General features: G+C 44.7%; 1 protein-coding gene and 1 long non-coding RNA gene across 2 annotated transcripts in view; one reads left to right on the plus strand and one right to left on the minus strand.

Moving 5' to 3' along the window:
* Window positions 1–17715, plus strand: part of LOC125447270 (uncharacterized) — a 137702-nt gene that overhangs the window by 42017 nt on the left and 77970 nt on the right. Inside the window, exons 2-3 of the long non-coding RNA XR_009443025.1 lie at window positions 15167–15346; window positions 16153–16444. This is a non-coding gene — a long non-coding RNA (uncharacterized LOC125447270). The remainder of the gene's footprint in view (window positions 1–15166; window positions 15347–16152; window positions 16445–17715) is intronic.
* Window positions 1–17715, minus strand: part of tnnt1 (troponin T type 1 (skeletal, slow)) — a 68866-nt gene that overhangs the window by 35931 nt on the left and 15220 nt on the right. Inside the window, exons 2-4 of the mRNA XM_059640565.1 lie at window positions 13563–13613; window positions 1851–1874; window positions 1346–1369 (exon numbers count right to left, since the gene is read on the minus strand). Of these exons, the coding sequence (XP_059496548.1) occupies window positions 1346–1369; window positions 1851–1874; window positions 13563–13578 (64 nt within the window). The 5' untranslated portion in view covers window positions 13579–13613. The remainder of the gene's footprint in view (window positions 1–1345; window positions 1370–1850; window positions 1875–13562; window positions 13614–17715) is intronic.

A 17715-nucleotide genomic window follows, 5' to 3' on the forward strand; every position in this document is an offset into this window, starting at 1 on the left:
GAGTGGGAGAGGAAGGTATAATTAGTAAGTGCTTTGACTCTGTAAGGCATAGGTCTTCTACATTCTTGAGGCTTTTAAAACACAAACCTGAGCTAATCAACTAGGACGAAAATTATAGACTTGCATTTCTATACCACCTTCCACATCCCCAGGAAGTCCTAAGGGTCTTTACAGTCAAAAAGGAACTTTTTTTCCTTGAAATGTGGGAGCTAATTTGTATACAGTCAGAAACTACAATGTGATATGTTGCACATAAGCTATTGGTTTTTAATGTTGTTGGCTGAGGGATAAATATTGCTCAGCACTGCCCTGCTGCTCTTTGAAAAAGTGCCCTCAAATCTTTTAAATCTACTCAAGAGGAGAGGTGGGCCTTTGGTTAATGTCTCATTTAAGAGGTGGCATAGTGGCTCAGTACTTAGCACTGCTACTTAACAGTGCCAGAGATCCAGGTTCAGTTCTCACCCTTGGGTGACTGTCTGTGTGGAGTTTGCACATTCTCCCTATGTCTGTGTGGGTTTCCTCTGCGTGCTCTGATTTCCTCCTGCAGTCCAAAGCTATCCAGGTTGGTTGGATTGGCCATGCTAAATTTCCCATAGTGTCCAGGGATGTGTAGGCTAGGTGGGTTAGCCATGGGGTTTGCAGGGATGTGCTGGGCCTGGGTGGGATGCTCTTCAGAGGGTTAGGATGGACCAAATGGCCTGCTTCCAGACTCTAGGAGTTCTATAATTCTAAGTGATGACACCTCCAAAAGTGCTGCCCTCCCTCAGTACTGGGATTTTCTGAACTAATGCTCAAATCTCTGAGGTGGGCTTTGAATTTATAATCTCCAAGTTACTTTCTGATTTTTTTTATCTTTCTCAATGTCCACTTGTTCAAGTACTGAGGAGCTTGGATCTTTCCCTGGGAATCCTGAATTAATAAAGAAGAGAATACTGTTGCATAAAATAACGATTAATCATTCAATTTGCTGCCATTAGCAAAAGACTGGGAATTAAAGTTAAATTCAGTTATTCAATTGGACATGACAACCAGTACAAGGATGCATGTCTGAACCTGCATTTTACAGAGATCTGTTTGGGATACTGCAACCTTTAAAAATGCCAACACTGTCACTGTTTCCAATTATTAATTCTCTATTAACAGAGTCTGTATGAACATACCAGTAAAACAGTGAAAATACAAATTAATATTTAAATCCTACATCTTTCAAACTCTACCTAATCAACAAATAGTCATTTCTCTACACTTTAAAAGGGATGATCAATACTGTAAAGTCGATCAACCGTGGTATTCTGTTGGGTGACCCCAAGGCACACTTAAATGAGAAAATATTGCTGTCTCCTACCTTCTACTTCGGGTTGCTCAACTTCTGCAAAGAGGCAGTAATGAGGGCGAGGAATTGGTGGGTGACAAATATAAGAAAAGCATTAAATGGATAACTAATAAAATACATATAATTAATGCAGTATGAAATATATGGCCCTTAAGTTGCGTTGTGCATGGACTCACACACACATTCACAAACACACACTCACACACACACACACACACTGGCAGAGACACACACATGGACAGTCTCACACATGCACGCATATACACACACAAATACACACAAACATAGGGATGCGCATACACAGGCACACACAGAGGTACAACGTGCATGTGCACATACACATACATGCACACATGCAGACATACACACAGAGACACAAGCATACACAGACACACTCTGTCTTTCATCAGGACATTCAAAACAGGAACAAAAAGATTATGTTAGCTATGAATACACTATGCTGTTTGTATCAAAGATTTTACTCAGATGCAAAAGAGACGATTAATAGAATGCTCACCTTCCTGCTCATATTGTTCTGCCTCTTCACGAGGCAAAGGAGAGTGTGCAGAGAAAGAGAGATGATTAGAAATAAGAACATACTCTGCATCAAATTCATTGTTAATGTAAAGGTCTACTTGGGGTCTGCATTAAGAACACTAATGAAAAGGTTACTAAAATATCTTTCTCATGGTTATATTTCCCTTGTTTCTAACAGGCACGTAGATAGACATTCAGGGACGAGCACATTGATAGGCAGTTATTTAAGCACAGCATTATACAAATAAAATTGAGTCACAGATAGTGAAAACCCTTTCTCCTTACCCCCTCCATCCACCCAGTGTTCAACCATAGGCAAACATCAAAAGCCAACATGAGATGAAATAAAACAAGGATCTAAATATCTATTAAACTTCCACTCCCACTGTTAAAAAAAAATTTCCACTCATGAAACTTCATTCTGAATATTAAAATCTCCTGAACTACTTGGTCTAAAAAAAGACTTGTAATTTTTACATTCAAATGAAAGACAGTTAATCCTTCAATCAGGGCTTTGAGCTGTCAGGATAAAACTATGAACTTATAACCCCTTGCTGGAATAATTGTGGGTTGTGAAAAGCAGATAACCATTACTGTAACATGATGATAACTTTTGGGATAATATCAACAAACAGCTATTGAAACTGCTTGAACAGAGTTTTGTCAACTCTGACATTGGCAGCTTTTTTCTACTATTTTTAAAGGGCTTGGGATTTAAATAATTTTACAGCTTGAGTTTTTTTTAGCTCTTATTGGCAAAAGTTGATTTTTCTTATTTTTTTAAAGGGTTGGGGATTTAATTAACTTGCAAACTGACAGTTCCATACTCTTTTCAAGAGTATTTGTGACTACTCTATCAATATCTTAACTCCCACACTTTAGGATAAGATGCTTGCTACATTAAAATGGAGCCTGTTTGAGCATAACATCAACTTAAGGTGAATCTGCTGAGTTCAGGTTTCCCTCTTCAGTGTCCTGCACCTTTTGCTCTACCATTGAAAATGAGATCTGCCATACATGGAGGCAGAATCTCTGATTCTGGGTCACATTCACAATTTTTAAAAGCTGGCCACAGCCTCCAAAACTCTACAAAAGAATGGCATTCATTCATTTCAGGGAAAACACATGAGGGAGAATGGCATAGAAGGACACGTTGTTGGGTGAAACAAATTGGAGGGGGAAGAGATTCATGTGGAATATAACCCACGGCATAGCCTGGTTTGACTGCATAACCTGTGGTTATGTTATAGATTCAATACAATTGTCACATGTCCCCCTTTCTATATCTATCTTCTTTGAGAAATCTAGATAGGAGAATAAGTCCCACAGTCCAAGTCAATATCCAGATATGCTAATGTGTGCTGACACAGATAGTTGCAGAATTTTTAAAGGAATACTAATGAGAGATAAAATATTAAAATGTGAGGCTGGATGAACACAGCAGGCCAAGCAGCATCTTAGGAGCACAAAAGCTGACGTTTCGGGCCTAGACCCTTCATCAGAGAGGGGGATGGGAAGAGGGAACTGGAATAAATAGGGAGAGAGGGGGAGGCGGACCGAAGATGGAGAGTAAAGAAGATAGGTGGAGAGAGTGTAGGTGGGGAGGTAGGGAGGGGATAGGTCAGCCCAGGGAAGACGGACAGGTCAAGGAGGTGGGATGAGGTTAGTAGATAGCTGGGGGTGCGGCTTGGGGTGGGAGGAAGGGATGGGTGAGAGGAAGAACCGGTTAGGGAGGCAGAGACAGGTTGGACTGGTTTTGGGATGCAGTGGGTGGGGGGGAAGAGCTGGGCTGGTTGTGTGGTGCAGTGGGGGGAGGGGACGAACTGGGCTGGTTTAGGGATGCAGTAGGGGAAGGGGAGATTTTGAAACTGGTGAAGTCCACATTGATACCATATGGCTGCAGGGTTCCCAGGCGGAATATGAGTTGCTGTTCCTGCAACCTTCGGGTGGCATCATTGTGGCAGTGCAGGAGGCCATGATGGACATGTCATCAAGAGAATGGGAGGGGGAGTGGAAATGGTTTGCGACTGGGAGGTGCAGTTGTTTGTTGCGAACTGAGCGGAGGTGTTCTGCCAAGCGGTCCCCAAGCCTCCGCTTGGTTTCCCCAATGTAGAGGAAGCCGCACCGAGTACAGTGGATGCAGTATACCACATTGGCAGATGTGCAGGTGAACCTCTGCTTAATGTGGAATGTCATCTTGGGGCCTGGGATGGGGGTGAGGGAGGAGGTGTGGGGACAAGTGTAGCATTTCCTGCGGTTGCAGGGGAAGGTGCCGGGTGTGGTGGGGTTGGAGGGCAGTGTGGAGCGAACAAGGGAGTCACGGAGAGAGTGGTCTCTCCGGAAAGCAGACAGGGGAGGGGATGGAAAAATGTCTTGGGTGGTGGGGTCGGATTGTGAATGGCGGAAGTGTCGGAGGATAATGCGTTGTATCCGGAGGTTGGTAGGGTGGTGTGTGAGAACGAGGGGGATCCTCTTGGGGCAGTTGTGGCGGGGGCGGGGTGTGAGGAACGTGTCGCGGGAAATGTCGGAGACGCGGTCAAGGGCGTTCTCGATCACTGTGGGGGGAAAGTTGCGGTCCTTAAAGAACTTGGACATCTGGGATGTGCGGGAGTGGAATGTCTTATCGTGGGAGCAGATGCGGCGGAGGCGGAGGAATTGGGAATAGGGGATGGAATTTTTGCAGGAGGGTGGGTGGGAGGAGGTGTATTCTAGGTAGCTGTGGGAGTCGGTGGGCTTGAAATGGACATCAGTTACAAGCTGGTTGCCTGAGATGGAGACTGAGAGGTCCAGGAAGGTGAGGGATGTGCTGGAGATGGCCCAGGTGAACTGAAGGTTGGGGTGGAAGGTGTTGGTGAAGTGGATGAACTGTTCGAGCTCCTCTGGGGAGCAAGAGGCGGCGCCAATACAGTCATCAATGTACCAGAGGAAGAGGTGGGGTTTGGGGCCTGTGTAGGTGCGGAAGAGGGACTGTTCCACGTAACCTACAAAGAGGCAGGCATAGCTGGGGCCCATGCGGGTGCCCATGGCCACCCCCTTAGTCTGTAGGAAGTGGGAGGAGTCAAAAGAGAAGTTGTTGAGTGTGAGGACGAGTTCAGCTAGGCGGATGAGAGTGTCGGTGGAGGGGGCCTGGTCGGGCCTGCAGGACAGGAAGAAGCGGAGGGCCTTGAGGCCATCTCCATGCGGAATGCAGGTGTACAGGGACTGGACGTCCATGGTGAATATGAGGTGTTGGGGGCCAGGGAATTGGAAGTCCTGGAGGAGGTGGAGGGCGTGGGTGGTGTCACGGACGTAGGTGGGGAGTTCCTGGACCAAAGGGGAGAAAATGGAGTCCAGATAGGTGGAGATGAGTTCGGTGGGGCAGGAGCAGGCTGAGACGATGGGTCGACCAGGGCAGGCAGGTTTGTGGATTTTGGGAAGGAGATAGAAACGGGCCGTGCGGGGTTGGGGAACAATGAGGTTGGAGGCTGTGGGTGGGAGGTCCCCTGAGGTGATGAGGTCGTGAATGGTGTTGGAGATGATGGTTTGGTGCTCGGGTGTGGGGTCATGATCGAGGAGGCGGTAGGAGGTGGTGTCGGAGAGTTGGCGTCGCCTCCGCGATGTAGAGGTCAGTGCGCCATACTACCACTGCGCCACCCTTGTCTGCGGGTTTGATGGTGAGGTTGGGGTTGGACCGGAGGGAGCGGAGGGCTGCCCGTTCTGCGGGGGAGAGGTTGGAGTGGGTGAGAGGGGTGGAGAGGTTGAGGCGGTTAATGTCTCGACGGCAGTTGGAGATGAAGAGGTCGAGGGAGGGTAGGAGGCCTGGGGGTGGTGTCCAGGAGGAGGACTTGTGTTGGAAGCGGGTGAAGGGGTCAGTGGAAGGAGGGTTGGGTTCCCGGTTGAAGAAGTAGGCATGGAGGCGAAGACGGCGGAAAAACTGCTCTATGTCCGACCGTGACTGGTATTCGTTGATGTGTGGTTGTAGGGGGACAAAGGTGAGCCCCTTGCTAAGGACTGACAGTTCGTCCTCAGTCAGTGGGAGGTCTGGGGGGATGGTGAAGATGCGGCAGGGTTCAGTGTGGCTGTCTCCTCTGGGGTTGCAGGCTGTGGAGGTTGTGGGCGGAGCGATGAGGATCCCCCTCGTTCTCACACACCACCCTACCAACCTCCGGATACAACGCATTATCCTCCGACACTTCCGCCATTTACAATCCGACCCCACCACCCAAGACATTTTTCCATCCCCTCCCCTGTCTGCTTTCCGGAGAGACCACTCTCTCCGTGACTCCCTTGTCCGCTCCACACTGCCCTCCAACCCCACCACACCCGGCACCTTCCCCTGCAAACGCAGGAAATGCTACACTTGTCCCCACACCTCCTCCCTCACCCCCATCCCAGGCCCCAAGATGACATTCCACATTAAGCAGAGGTTCACCTGCACATCTGCCAATGTGGTATACTGCATCCATTGTACCCGGTGCGGCTTCCTCTACATTGGGGAAACCAAGCGGAGGCTTGGGGACCGCTTTGCAGAACACCTCCGCTCAGTTCGCAACAAACAACTGCACCTCCCAGTCGCAAACCATTTCCACTCCCCCTCCCATTCTCTTGATGACATGTCCATCATGGGCCTCCTGCACTGCCACAATGATGCCACCCGAAGGTTGCAGGAACAGCAACTCATATTCCGCCTGGGAACCCTGCAGCCATATGGTATCAATGTGGACTTCACCAGTTTCAAAATCTCCCCTTCCCCTACTGCATCCCTAAACCAGCCCAGTTCGTCCCCTCCCCCCACTGCACCACACAACCAGCCCAGCTCTTCCCCCCCACCCACTGCATCCCAAAACCAGTCCAACCTGTCTCTGCCTCCCTAACCTGTCCTTCCTCTCACCCATCCCTTCCTCCCACCCCAAGCCGCACCCCCATCTACCTACTAACCTCATCCCACCTCCTTGACCTGTCCGTCTTCCCTGGACTGACCTATCCCCTCCCTACCTCCCCACCTACACTTTCTCCACCTATCTTCTTTACTCTCCCTCTTCGGTCCGCCTCCCCCTCTCTCCCTATTTATTCCAGTTCACTCTCCCCATCCCCCTCTCTGATGAAGGGTCTAGGCCCGAAACGTCAGCTTTTGTGCTCCTGAGATGCTGCTTGGCCTGCTGTGTTCCTCCAGCCTCACATTTTATTATCTTGGAATTCTCCAGCATCTGCAGTTCCCATTATCTCTGAGAGATAAAATATGTTGTCTTCCCTGGTGCCTCTGCATAAGAGATTAGGTTAGCATAGTCATGAAGTCATAGAGTCATGCAGCATGGAAACAGACCATTCGGTCCAACCAGGCCATACCAAACATTATCCCAAACCAAATTAGTCCCAGAGATAGTAGGAACTGAGAAGGATCTAGGCCTGAAACGTCATCTTTCCTGCTCCTCTGATGCTGCTTGGCCTGCTGTGTTCATCCAGCTCTACACCTTGTAATCCCAAATTAGTCCCATCTGCCTGCTCCTGGCCCATATCCCTCCAAACCTTTCCTGTTCGTGTACTTATCCAAATGTCTTGTAAACGTTGTAATTGTGCCTCATTCAATCACTTCCTCTGGAGGTTCATTACACACCATCATAGGGAAACGACAACTACTGTTAACTGTCTTATATCCCTTATTATTTTACAATCTTCTTTAATTCTGTCAGAATCAAGTAAGTAATTAGTCTAAAGGTAAAAACTGGAAGAATTTCAGATGCTGTAAATCAGGAACAAAAACAAAAGTTGCTGGAAAAGCTCAGCAGGTCTGGCAGCACCTGTGAAAAACGAATCCGAGTTAACGTTTCGGGTCCAGTGACCCTTCCTCAGAACTGATGGTAGCTTGGAAAATGTTGGTTTATATGCAGAAAATAAAGAAGGGGAATGAGCTAGGGAGTAAAGGATAGAGCCCAAAGAGAGAGAAGAGTAGTTGGACAGACAAAGGAGTTGATAACGATCTAGCTAGAAGGGCAAATAGCTGTTAATGGGGACTGTTAGTAATGAACAACAGGAGGTGTGTGATGGCGGGCTACATGATAATAAATAGGGGACCCCCTACCCCACACACCAGGCCTTGTTATCAAATAGCCTGCCAGATCGTTATCACCTCCTTTATCTGTCCAGCTGCTCTTCTGTCCCTTTGGGCTCTATCCTTTATCCTATCATTTACTCCCTACCCCATCCCACTCCCTGTTGTCTGCACATAAACTGACGCATTCCTAGCTACCATCTGTTCTGAGGAAGTGTCACCGGACCCAAAACGTTAAGGCTGATTTTTTTTTCACAGATGCTGCCAGATCTGCTGGGTTTTTCCAGCAACTTCTGTACTCCATCCAAAGGTAACACTCAATGGAAAGTTAAAGCAGACAGTTATTAGGATGCAGAATCAAGAGTAAACACACCACAGCTCAGCTTGACAGTCTAAGGCTCATGTAATGCTTCTTTGAGTGGATTTAAAGGTTTGGGTTGGAGTGGGAAGGAAAAGTAAAGGTTTTCTATCACCTGCGCCAGATTTTGGTACAGAAAGAGACTGAGAACAAAGCAACCACTGAGCTGTGTACCTTCTTCAGGTTCTTCCTCTGTGAAAGCAAACAGGAACCTCATTACAAATATACCACAGCAACATGCAGCGAGGCATCGACAAGGAAGCCTGCACCGAAACACTGGTTTCCTGCACCTTACTTTTACATAAGAATCACTAATAAAATCTATTGAGGATTAATGAAGAAATGCTAACTAGTATAACACAAACTGTTGTAACATTGATGGGTGCTTGAGTGAAATAAGCTTGAGGAATACAGCAAGGCAGTGAACAGCTCTAAACTCGGCCTGGATTTGATGGGCCAAATAGCCACCTTCAACACCATAGTTACTTTATTTTTTTCATTTGAAAGGTTCCAGGGCAAAAAAAAAACAGGTATAACTTAACCAATCATTTTCTGTTCCTATTTTAGGATCATTTCTTTTTCCATTTCCTAATGCTACACATTATTGTCTGTCTGGGTAAGGCAGAGGTTCAGTGTAGATATGTACAAATACCATTCTTGAATTCTTTACTAAGAGATGAGAAAAGGACCCTGACTCTGGTCTCTGGCTTGACCTGCTGGATCCTGGTTTGTCTTGTGATCATTAGTTAGTTCTGCTGGCAATTTGGTTAATGGGACTGGTTAACTCAGTTAGTTCAGTTCTTGTGTTGTGAAACCAACAGTGCAGTTCAATTCCTGAATAAACTGAGGCTAGCATGAAGGTGTTGCCTTCTTAATCTCACCCACTGCCTGAGTCGTGTGAACCCTCAGATTAAAGTCACCACCTATTGTCTCTGTCTAATGAGAGAACAGCCCATTGCCGTCTGGGACAATGGAAGATTTCATTTCATTTCGGGTGGTTATTGGCTTCTTTCACCGTTAGCTGGTTAACTGACAGTTTATACTATTAGTTTTCAATTTATCTTGCAAACAAGTGGTGAACAGGTAAACACATTCTGTGGCACATTGACTTCCACTGCTGGTACCAATGTATGTTTCCTCCTTTCAGTCCATGTTTGAGGGAAGGTGATGGTGTGTGGTAATGTCACTGGACTAGTAATCCTGTGGGCCTAAGGTAATGTTCTGGGGACATGCGTTCAAGTCTGAGCTGGTGGCATTTACATTTGATTAATTATTCTGGAATTGAAAGACAGCTCAGACATTGATTGTTGCAAAAATCTTTGGTTCATTCATTCCCTTCCGAAAAGGATACCAACTATTTTTAAGCAGATGGTCTGCATGAGGTTTCAGAACCACAGTAATATGTTTAACTGCTGTCTGCAATGAACCACCAAGCCACTGAGCATAACGACAATAAGAGATGGACAACAAATGCTTTGCCAGTGTTACCCCATGATCCACCATTGGAGACCTGGAAGCTGCAGAATACCTGACACCAATGCATGTCTGCATCTTAACACAGCATTAGCAAAACCTGCACTGCCAAAAGGTTTTTAATGGATGTTCTTGCTGGGAAAGACAGTCTCACAGACTACCTAGGCATTGAGCTGTGAGATTCCCAGTAGAGTTATTTGCTAACGATTCTCAGCATTGATGTCAGTGGACTGACAATAAATCTCTGGATCAGTGCATTTTCACAGAGAAGAAAATTACTAGTCAGACTAACCATCACCCCTCAACAGTCAATCACATTACCATTGCTGAATCCCCCACTACCAACAACTCGGGGTTACCATTGACGAGAAAGTGAACTGGACTAGCCATATAAATACTGTGGCTACCAAAGCAGGTCAGAGACTACGAATAGCTCACCTGTCAACTTCCCAAAGCCCTATCCTTTGTCTGTCCAACTACTCTTCTCTGCTCCACTCAGTCATTGCTGATAAGTTTCTCAACTCCATGACAATCAAGAACATATCTATCTCCATCTTAAATATCCTCAATTGACCTGGCCTCCACAGCCTTCCGAGGCAGTGAATTCCACAGATTCACCGCTGTCTGGCTGATGAAGTTTCTCTTTATCTCCATTCTAAAAGGTCTTCCCTTTATTCTGAGACCGTGGCCTCAAGTCCCAGTCTCCTTGCTTAGGAAATCATAAAGTTGCATTATAATTTTGAAATAATTGCATAGAGGCTACTCTGTCACCAGGTTGCCCTTTATTTACATGAACTGTGACTACAATCAGTCCCTAGATTGAAGAGACCTTTTGAATGCCCTGATTATATCTGTCAGCCAGAGCTCCCTGACTGTCCCAGGTTAACAATTCCAATCAGGGAACTCATAGTCAATGGACCCACTTGACCATGGTTACAATCACTGCCAAGTTGTTCGGCGAAAGTTGATTCACCTGATTCCTCAAGCGAAGAGATCATTTTATAAGGAAAGGTTGGGCCTGTATCTACTGGAGTTTAGGAGAATGAGAGATGGTCTTAGGGATGTGAAACAAAGAGTGGACACAATAAGATGGATCCTGGAAGGATGCTGCCACTTTTAGGAGAGCCAGAAGATGAGGGATACAGTATAAAAAATAAGAGGCCACCCATAGAGACCCAGAAAATGAGAACTTTGTATCTCAAAGTTTTATTAGGACTTGGAATTCTCTTCCCCAGAGCATGCTGGAGACTGAATCTTTGAACATTTTTCAGGCTGAGTGGGATAGGTTTTTGATAAATGAGGAACTCTGAGGGTATAGGAGGCAGACAGGAAAGCAAATGTAAGGCTATAATCAAATCAGCCACGAGACCTTTTCCCTGGGGTGGGGCAGTCTAAAACTAGAGGGCATAGGTTTAAGGTGAGAGCAGAAAGATTTGAAAAGGACCAAAGGGGCAATGTTTTCACACAGAGGGTGTGTGTGTATGGAATGAACTGCCAGAGGAAGTGGTGGAGGCTGGTACAATTACAACATTTCAAAGGCACCTGGATGGGTACTTGAATAGGAATGTTTTAGAGGGACAAACGCTGGCGAATGGGACTAGAGTAAACATTATTAAAAGAGTATAAAAATGATACATACCTTCCTGCTGTTCCCTGTTAGGGAGGAAGGAAAATTGGTTAATAATGATTATTAGTGCAAGCTTTAATAGTTCAATAAGGGAGACTTATTGTTGAAAACAGGTTTGTTGAAGATTTTCATCTTGCAGTAATCAGGATATTCACAAGAATGCCAATGTAAAGTGAATACAGTAGCTGAGTGGGAAAGAAAAAGTGTATCCTAGAAAAACTTAGATTTATATACGAGGGAGAAAGGCATCGGTTATACAGATAGGGTTAAATAAAGTGGGGTAACAGGAGACATGTGTTTATTTGATGCTACAGGCTTTTGGAGCACTGCTCCCGAAAGCTTGCGATTTCAAATAAACCCACTGTCCTATAACCTGGTGACGTATGGCATGGGCCAGACATATCAAATGGTGTGATTCAGTGCTGCAAATTCTGTGCAACGCTTTCCTTCAATACTTCTCAGCCTAAATAACCCCTGGCTTAAATCTCTTATCAGAGATGGCAACAATGGACCAAATGGCTTCCTTTTGGTCTGCAACCATTCTGTGATTCTAAGAACACTGAACAGGGGTGAGGGGAGTAACAGATGATGAGCCAAAGCAGCTTTTGTGCTCCTGAGATGCTGCTTGGCCTGCTGTATTCATCCAGCTTCACACTTTGTTATCCACAAACTGGTGCAGGGTGTGAAACTATCTCAAAAAATGTGGGAGAGATGTGTTTGCATTGTGACTTTCACAATGAAATAACTAACATTTAATGATGAATTTGAACTTGTTGGGTTATTAATTATTATTTAGATTCTTACTTCTTTCATATATCATTGAAAATGACAGAAAAAAAATCCTAGCAATAGTAGCCCCAATAGGGCTGCCAAATCTCCAGGAAAAGCTTGGAGTATCCACGAACTGAAAATTATTCGCTCAAACGCTGCTGTGAACCACACTAAGGGGAATGTGTTTAGTTCATTTCTTTTAAGAAGGTTTGTTTATTGTGTCTAAAGTTTTGGAGATTGAGGAGAGAAAGGCTTTTGTTTGATAGTTAAGAATTATCCAGTTTGCTCCCCCAAGGTGGATTCCCTCAAGGTTCAACTCATTAGGCGTCCAGCAGGCAAGGTTTAGATTTGGAGGCCTGTGATGAAACCTCTCGGAATATATTGAACCAAAGTTAGCAACTCTAAACCCTGAAAGGTTTTGTGTACACAACTCAAAATGCCTAGCAAGCCTCTCATGGAATCTCTACAATGCGGAAGCAGGCTATTTGGGCCATCGAGTCTACACTGACCCTCCAGAGACCAGAACAACACACCCCCACTCTATCTCTGTAACCCTGCATTTCCCACGGATAACCCACTTACCCTACACATCCCTGGCTATTATGGACCAAGTTAGTGTAGCCAAACCATCTAACCTGCACATCTTTGGACTGTGGGAGGAAATAGGAGTACCCAAAGGAAACCCACACAGACACGGGAGAATATGAAAACTCCATACAGACAGTTGCCTAAGGGTGGAATTGAATCCGAGTCTCTGGTGCTGTGAGCCGGCAATGCCAACCTGCCCTAACTCAGTTCAAGGGAAATTAGGGAAGGGCAATAAATTCTGGCTCTGCCAGTGATACCTACATCCCAATTAAAATTAAAGAAAAGAAAACTCTGGAGGGCGAAGGGTTGGTGAGTGACAGTGTTAGAATATTTAACACACAAACAAGGAACAAGAGTAGGCCACCCTGCCCTACAGCCTGCTCTGCCATTCAATTAGACCATGGATTATCTACCTTTAACTTCAAATCCACATTCCTGCATATCTCCTAATAATGTTCCAAGTCTATCGATTTCTGCCTTAAAAATATTTAATGATTCGGTACCCACTATCTTTTGAGGAAGTGAATTCCAAAGATTCACATCCCCTCAAGAGAAATTGCTCTGCATCTTTGTCTTACATGGGTGCCCCTTTATTTTTAAACAGTGACCCCTAGTTCTAGATTCTCCCACAAGAAGATATGTCCTTTGCACATCCGCTTTGTCAATTCCAAGAGGCTTGAAATGTGACATCACTCTGAGCATTGGAGTCAGCCCCAGACCCTACTGGTTTAATTACTGGACATTTCTCAGACTGGCTGAAAGCATTCCCATATCTCCATTACAGAATACAGGGGGAGAAGGGGGTTAGAAAGGTGAGAACCACAACAAACAAATCCAACTTACTTACCCATATTCACCAACATCCTCAGTATCAGACATGATGGAACTTGTAATCTACCTGCAGTTAAAATACAAATAATTAATGCATGGTTCAAGAGGCTATCGGCTTTTCAATGCATCAGCATTCATCGGACACCATGGTGGTTCAGTGGTTAGCACTGCTGTCTCACAGTGACAGGGACCCGGGTTTGATTCCACCCTTGGGTGACTGCGTGGAGTTTGCACATTCTCCCTGTGTCTGTGTGGGTTTCCTCTGGGTGCTCTGGTTTCCTCCCACGGTCCAAAGATGTGCAGGTTAGGTGGATTGGCCATGCTAAATTGCCCGTAGTGTTCAGGGATGTGTAGCCTCAGTGGATTAGCCATGGGAAATGCAGGGTTACAGGGAAAAGCAGAGAGGGCAGGTCTGGGTGGGATGCTCTTTGGAAGGTTGGGGTGCACTTAAAAGGCTGAATGGCCTGTTTCTACACTGTAGAGATTTTATTCTACAATTATATTCCTTTTTAAACCTTATTGTTAGCAGTTAAGTGGAATTAGACAAAAGTGCAGATCTCAAATGTAAACCAGTGCACGGTGCATAATTCACCACATATCAATATCTACTGGACAATGAGCATTCCATAACAAGTACTTAGTTACCAACATATGACTCATTAGGCATCAATACATGGCTCACCGTTGAATAGATCACCAGTCTGAGAAGGATCACTAGCCAAGTATCAATGCATGATGTGTCACTGACGAGGAAATGACTCACAATATGCTAATGCACAGATAGCTTGGTGACTGGGTACCAGTCAGTACCACTGCTTGACAACTGATGCATAACTGAAATGTCAAACAGGTCAAAGCCACTAGGCGTCCATGTAGCAGTGCCACTGGTATTGCTGTAGAAGGGATAGAAATGGGAGAAAATATGCTGGGAAGGTGAACAGAAGGGGAACCTTATCTGTCCTGGAATGGAAAAGAAGCAAAGGGATGAGAATAATGAGATGGATATGGTCCAGGGCAAATGCAAGTCACAACTGGCTTTTAAGATGCTTCTATTTGTGTTCCAAAGCTCAATAGGGCATGAACTAAGTACCATTGTATTGCATATCAATGACTTTGTTGTTGTAACTTTGGATACTTTTGAAAGGTTACATTACTGAATAATGAGCCGGGATTTAATACAAAAATCTGACTGCATTTCATTTATTTGGTTTAATTTCAACTCTCCCAAATTTTGGCCAACTCCCCATGACCCCAACAATTTGGGAACAGTACCATTAAAGGAATACGAGAGTCTGTTCTCAACACCCTATTGACAGCTGGGCATTTTGCAGCTCCTATCAGGTTCCGCATCCTCAGGGAACACAATGCTACTCTGGCTGACATAATCCTCTCGCTATCTTCTGCATTTGGGTCGGCAGGGTCTGAGAAATACAATATGGAATACATAAGCTCCTCTCTTGTAACCCTCACTGCTGGATCCTGGCTATTCTGAGAAATCGGTGAGGTTTTGAGTGAATGGCTTAATCCCAGAAGAATGTGCCTGAAATGTTTTCCAACTGAAATGAGAATGCACTGGCTGAGTTAAAAGGTCATTCAACAACCTTGTCATTTTTCTTGCAGCTGTGAACGAGAGGAATCTGATGTACACCCACAGCCTTTTTGCCATTATCTATATTAGCCCTCCTGTGCAACATAACAGGCTGTGGGAAAAGGTCTCCAACCCCTCTGAGATGCCCCTCGATTGCCCACGAATTAAAAACTGAAGCCCATGAGCAATTCAGGAAAATAATAATGGGTGAGGTAAGAAATTGCTTCATTAAAAGTATTATCAAAATACTTTGGTTCTCAGGGGTCATTTATTTCAGTTAGGGGGTTGGTTGACTTGTTTTCTGATAAAGAATGATGCCAGCAGTCTGTGTTCAATTCCTGCTCCAGCTGAGGTCACCATGAAGATTCCACTTCTTCCCTCAGTTGAGGCATGGTGACCCTCAGGTTAAATGACTACCAATCGTCTCTCACTGATGAGAGAGCAGCCCTCTGTAGTGACTTATATAAATATTAACACAGGAGTAAACCACACTTTCTTCCCACTCCATTTCTTGTTAGGACTCTATTCTTTTCCATCAGTTTCTTGTCATCGTTGCATCTCTTCTAGCAATGTACTTCCTGTATGTCATTCTCTTTCCAGAGACGAGGATTCCTCTTGGCCATGGTGACTGGCTTCTCATTGGTACCAATCCCATTTCTTGCACCATTTGTAATTGCTCCTTCCCCAGCTTCTGCCCAGAACCAAGATGGGGCTCTTCAGCACCCTTGCCAACACATTCAATGGGTCATCTGTCATGATGCCACATCCAATAAGCTGCCTCCCCTGCTGGATAGTTCCCTCCACAAATCCTGACTTCTCTTCAATTATTCCTGAAACCACTCCTCTTCCCATAGTGTCTTGCCAGGTAAGCAAAACAGGTGCAAAACCTGCCTCTTCACTCTCTCCCTTTCAATCGTCCAGTACCACAAACACTCTTTCTGGGCCAAACGATGATTTGTTTGTGCTTTTTTCAAATTAATGTTGTTAATTTGTTGCTCACATGCATTCTCCTTTACAGTGGGAAGACCTGATGCAGACTGGGTGGTCACTTCACCAAACCCCTCTACAACAATCACTGGAAATGAGTTGAGAAAAATAACATTGAACAGCCATGATGGAATAAATGGATCTTCAAGAAGATTTTCGGAAAGAGAGAAAGAGTGAAACATAGTGAACAGTTTTAGGGAGAGAATCCAAGAGTCCAGAGTTATTATGACAGTTGGCTGTTCCATTTATAGTGGAACAAAAGTGGGGATACATTGACTTCAAAAAATCGGAAGCTGTGACCTGGAATAACTTCTGGAGGAAAGGTAAGACCATAGAGGAATTTCTAGACAAGTACGATATATTACAGGTTGTGGAACTGGCAGATTCCAGTGAGGATAATAGGGATGCTGGATATATGTAGGAAAATAGGCAAACAACTATTCTATTCCATGACTGATGTGATGAAGTCTAACAACTATTTGACACTGCCATGATGTCTCTCTCTCTCTCTCTCACGCTCTAAATACAGAAGCTCAAAGGTCCCAAGTTAACAGTAGGCCACGTTGTGGTCATGTATCTGCTTCTAGAAGTGGACTAATAAGCAACGGAGCTGTCAATGATCTGTATGAAGTAAAGTCCTTTCTAATATAACACAATAGTTCCTTTCTTGTACGATCTTGTGTTATAAGAAAATTGTGCAATAACTGCATCATTTAAAGTGATGCGGATGGAATTGCGTCATAGCTAATACATGCAGGGAAAGTTTGCATTCTACAAATAGCATTCTATAATTCTTCAATTGCGTTAAAACCAATTTGTGTTGAGAAAACACACATTACATTAGAACTGATTATAGTGCAATGTAATGAGTTTTTAATTTGTTCAGAAGATGAACTCCAACAGTGATCTCCAATGAGAGATTCAACAATTGGGTCTGCTAGCCATGGCTTCTTGGGGAAGAACTCTTGCCCTCTGGTCAGTAGTGAGGCAGGTTCAACTCACACCTAGGAGAGATGAGCATAGGGTTCAGATATTCAGTGCAGTACTGACAGAGTTCTGTATTGATAGGGGTGTCAAATTTTGTGTGAGATTTGAAACCGAGCACTAGTGTTTACTCTCTGGCTCATGTAAAAGACCCCACGGCAATTTTTCCATAGAGCTAGGAAATTCTCTTCAGTGTGTGAGTCAATATTTACCCACCAACATAAACACACTGTCTGACCTTTGTCTCGTTGATCCTTTGAAAATCTTGCTTTGTACAAATTAGCAATTTCATATCCACTTGACAGGATTCCATGGGTGCTGGATATCTGTTACCTTCAAATAGCAGGATTTTCTGGGAATAATTTGTGAGGAACAGCAGAAATTCATCCCAAGGAAGAAGAACATACTAAGGGGTGGGTGAGGCAATCATAGATGACAAGGAAAGATGGGAACAGCGTAAAAGCAAAAAAAAAGCAGACAATGTGATGAAAATTAGTGGGAAGCTTTTAAAAACCAACAGTGGATAACTTAAAAAGGAATAAGCGGGGAGAAAGTGAAAAAATGAGAGCAAGCTAGCTAGTCATATAAAAGAAGATTGCAAGAGATATCG

The sequence above is a fragment of the Stegostoma tigrinum genome, chromosome 38 (assembly GCF_030684315.1).
Source record: "Stegostoma tigrinum isolate sSteTig4 chromosome 38, sSteTig4.hap1, whole genome shotgun sequence".
NCBI classification, from domain to species: Eukaryota; Metazoa; Chordata; class Chondrichthyes; order Orectolobiformes; family Stegostomatidae; genus Stegostoma; species Stegostoma tigrinum.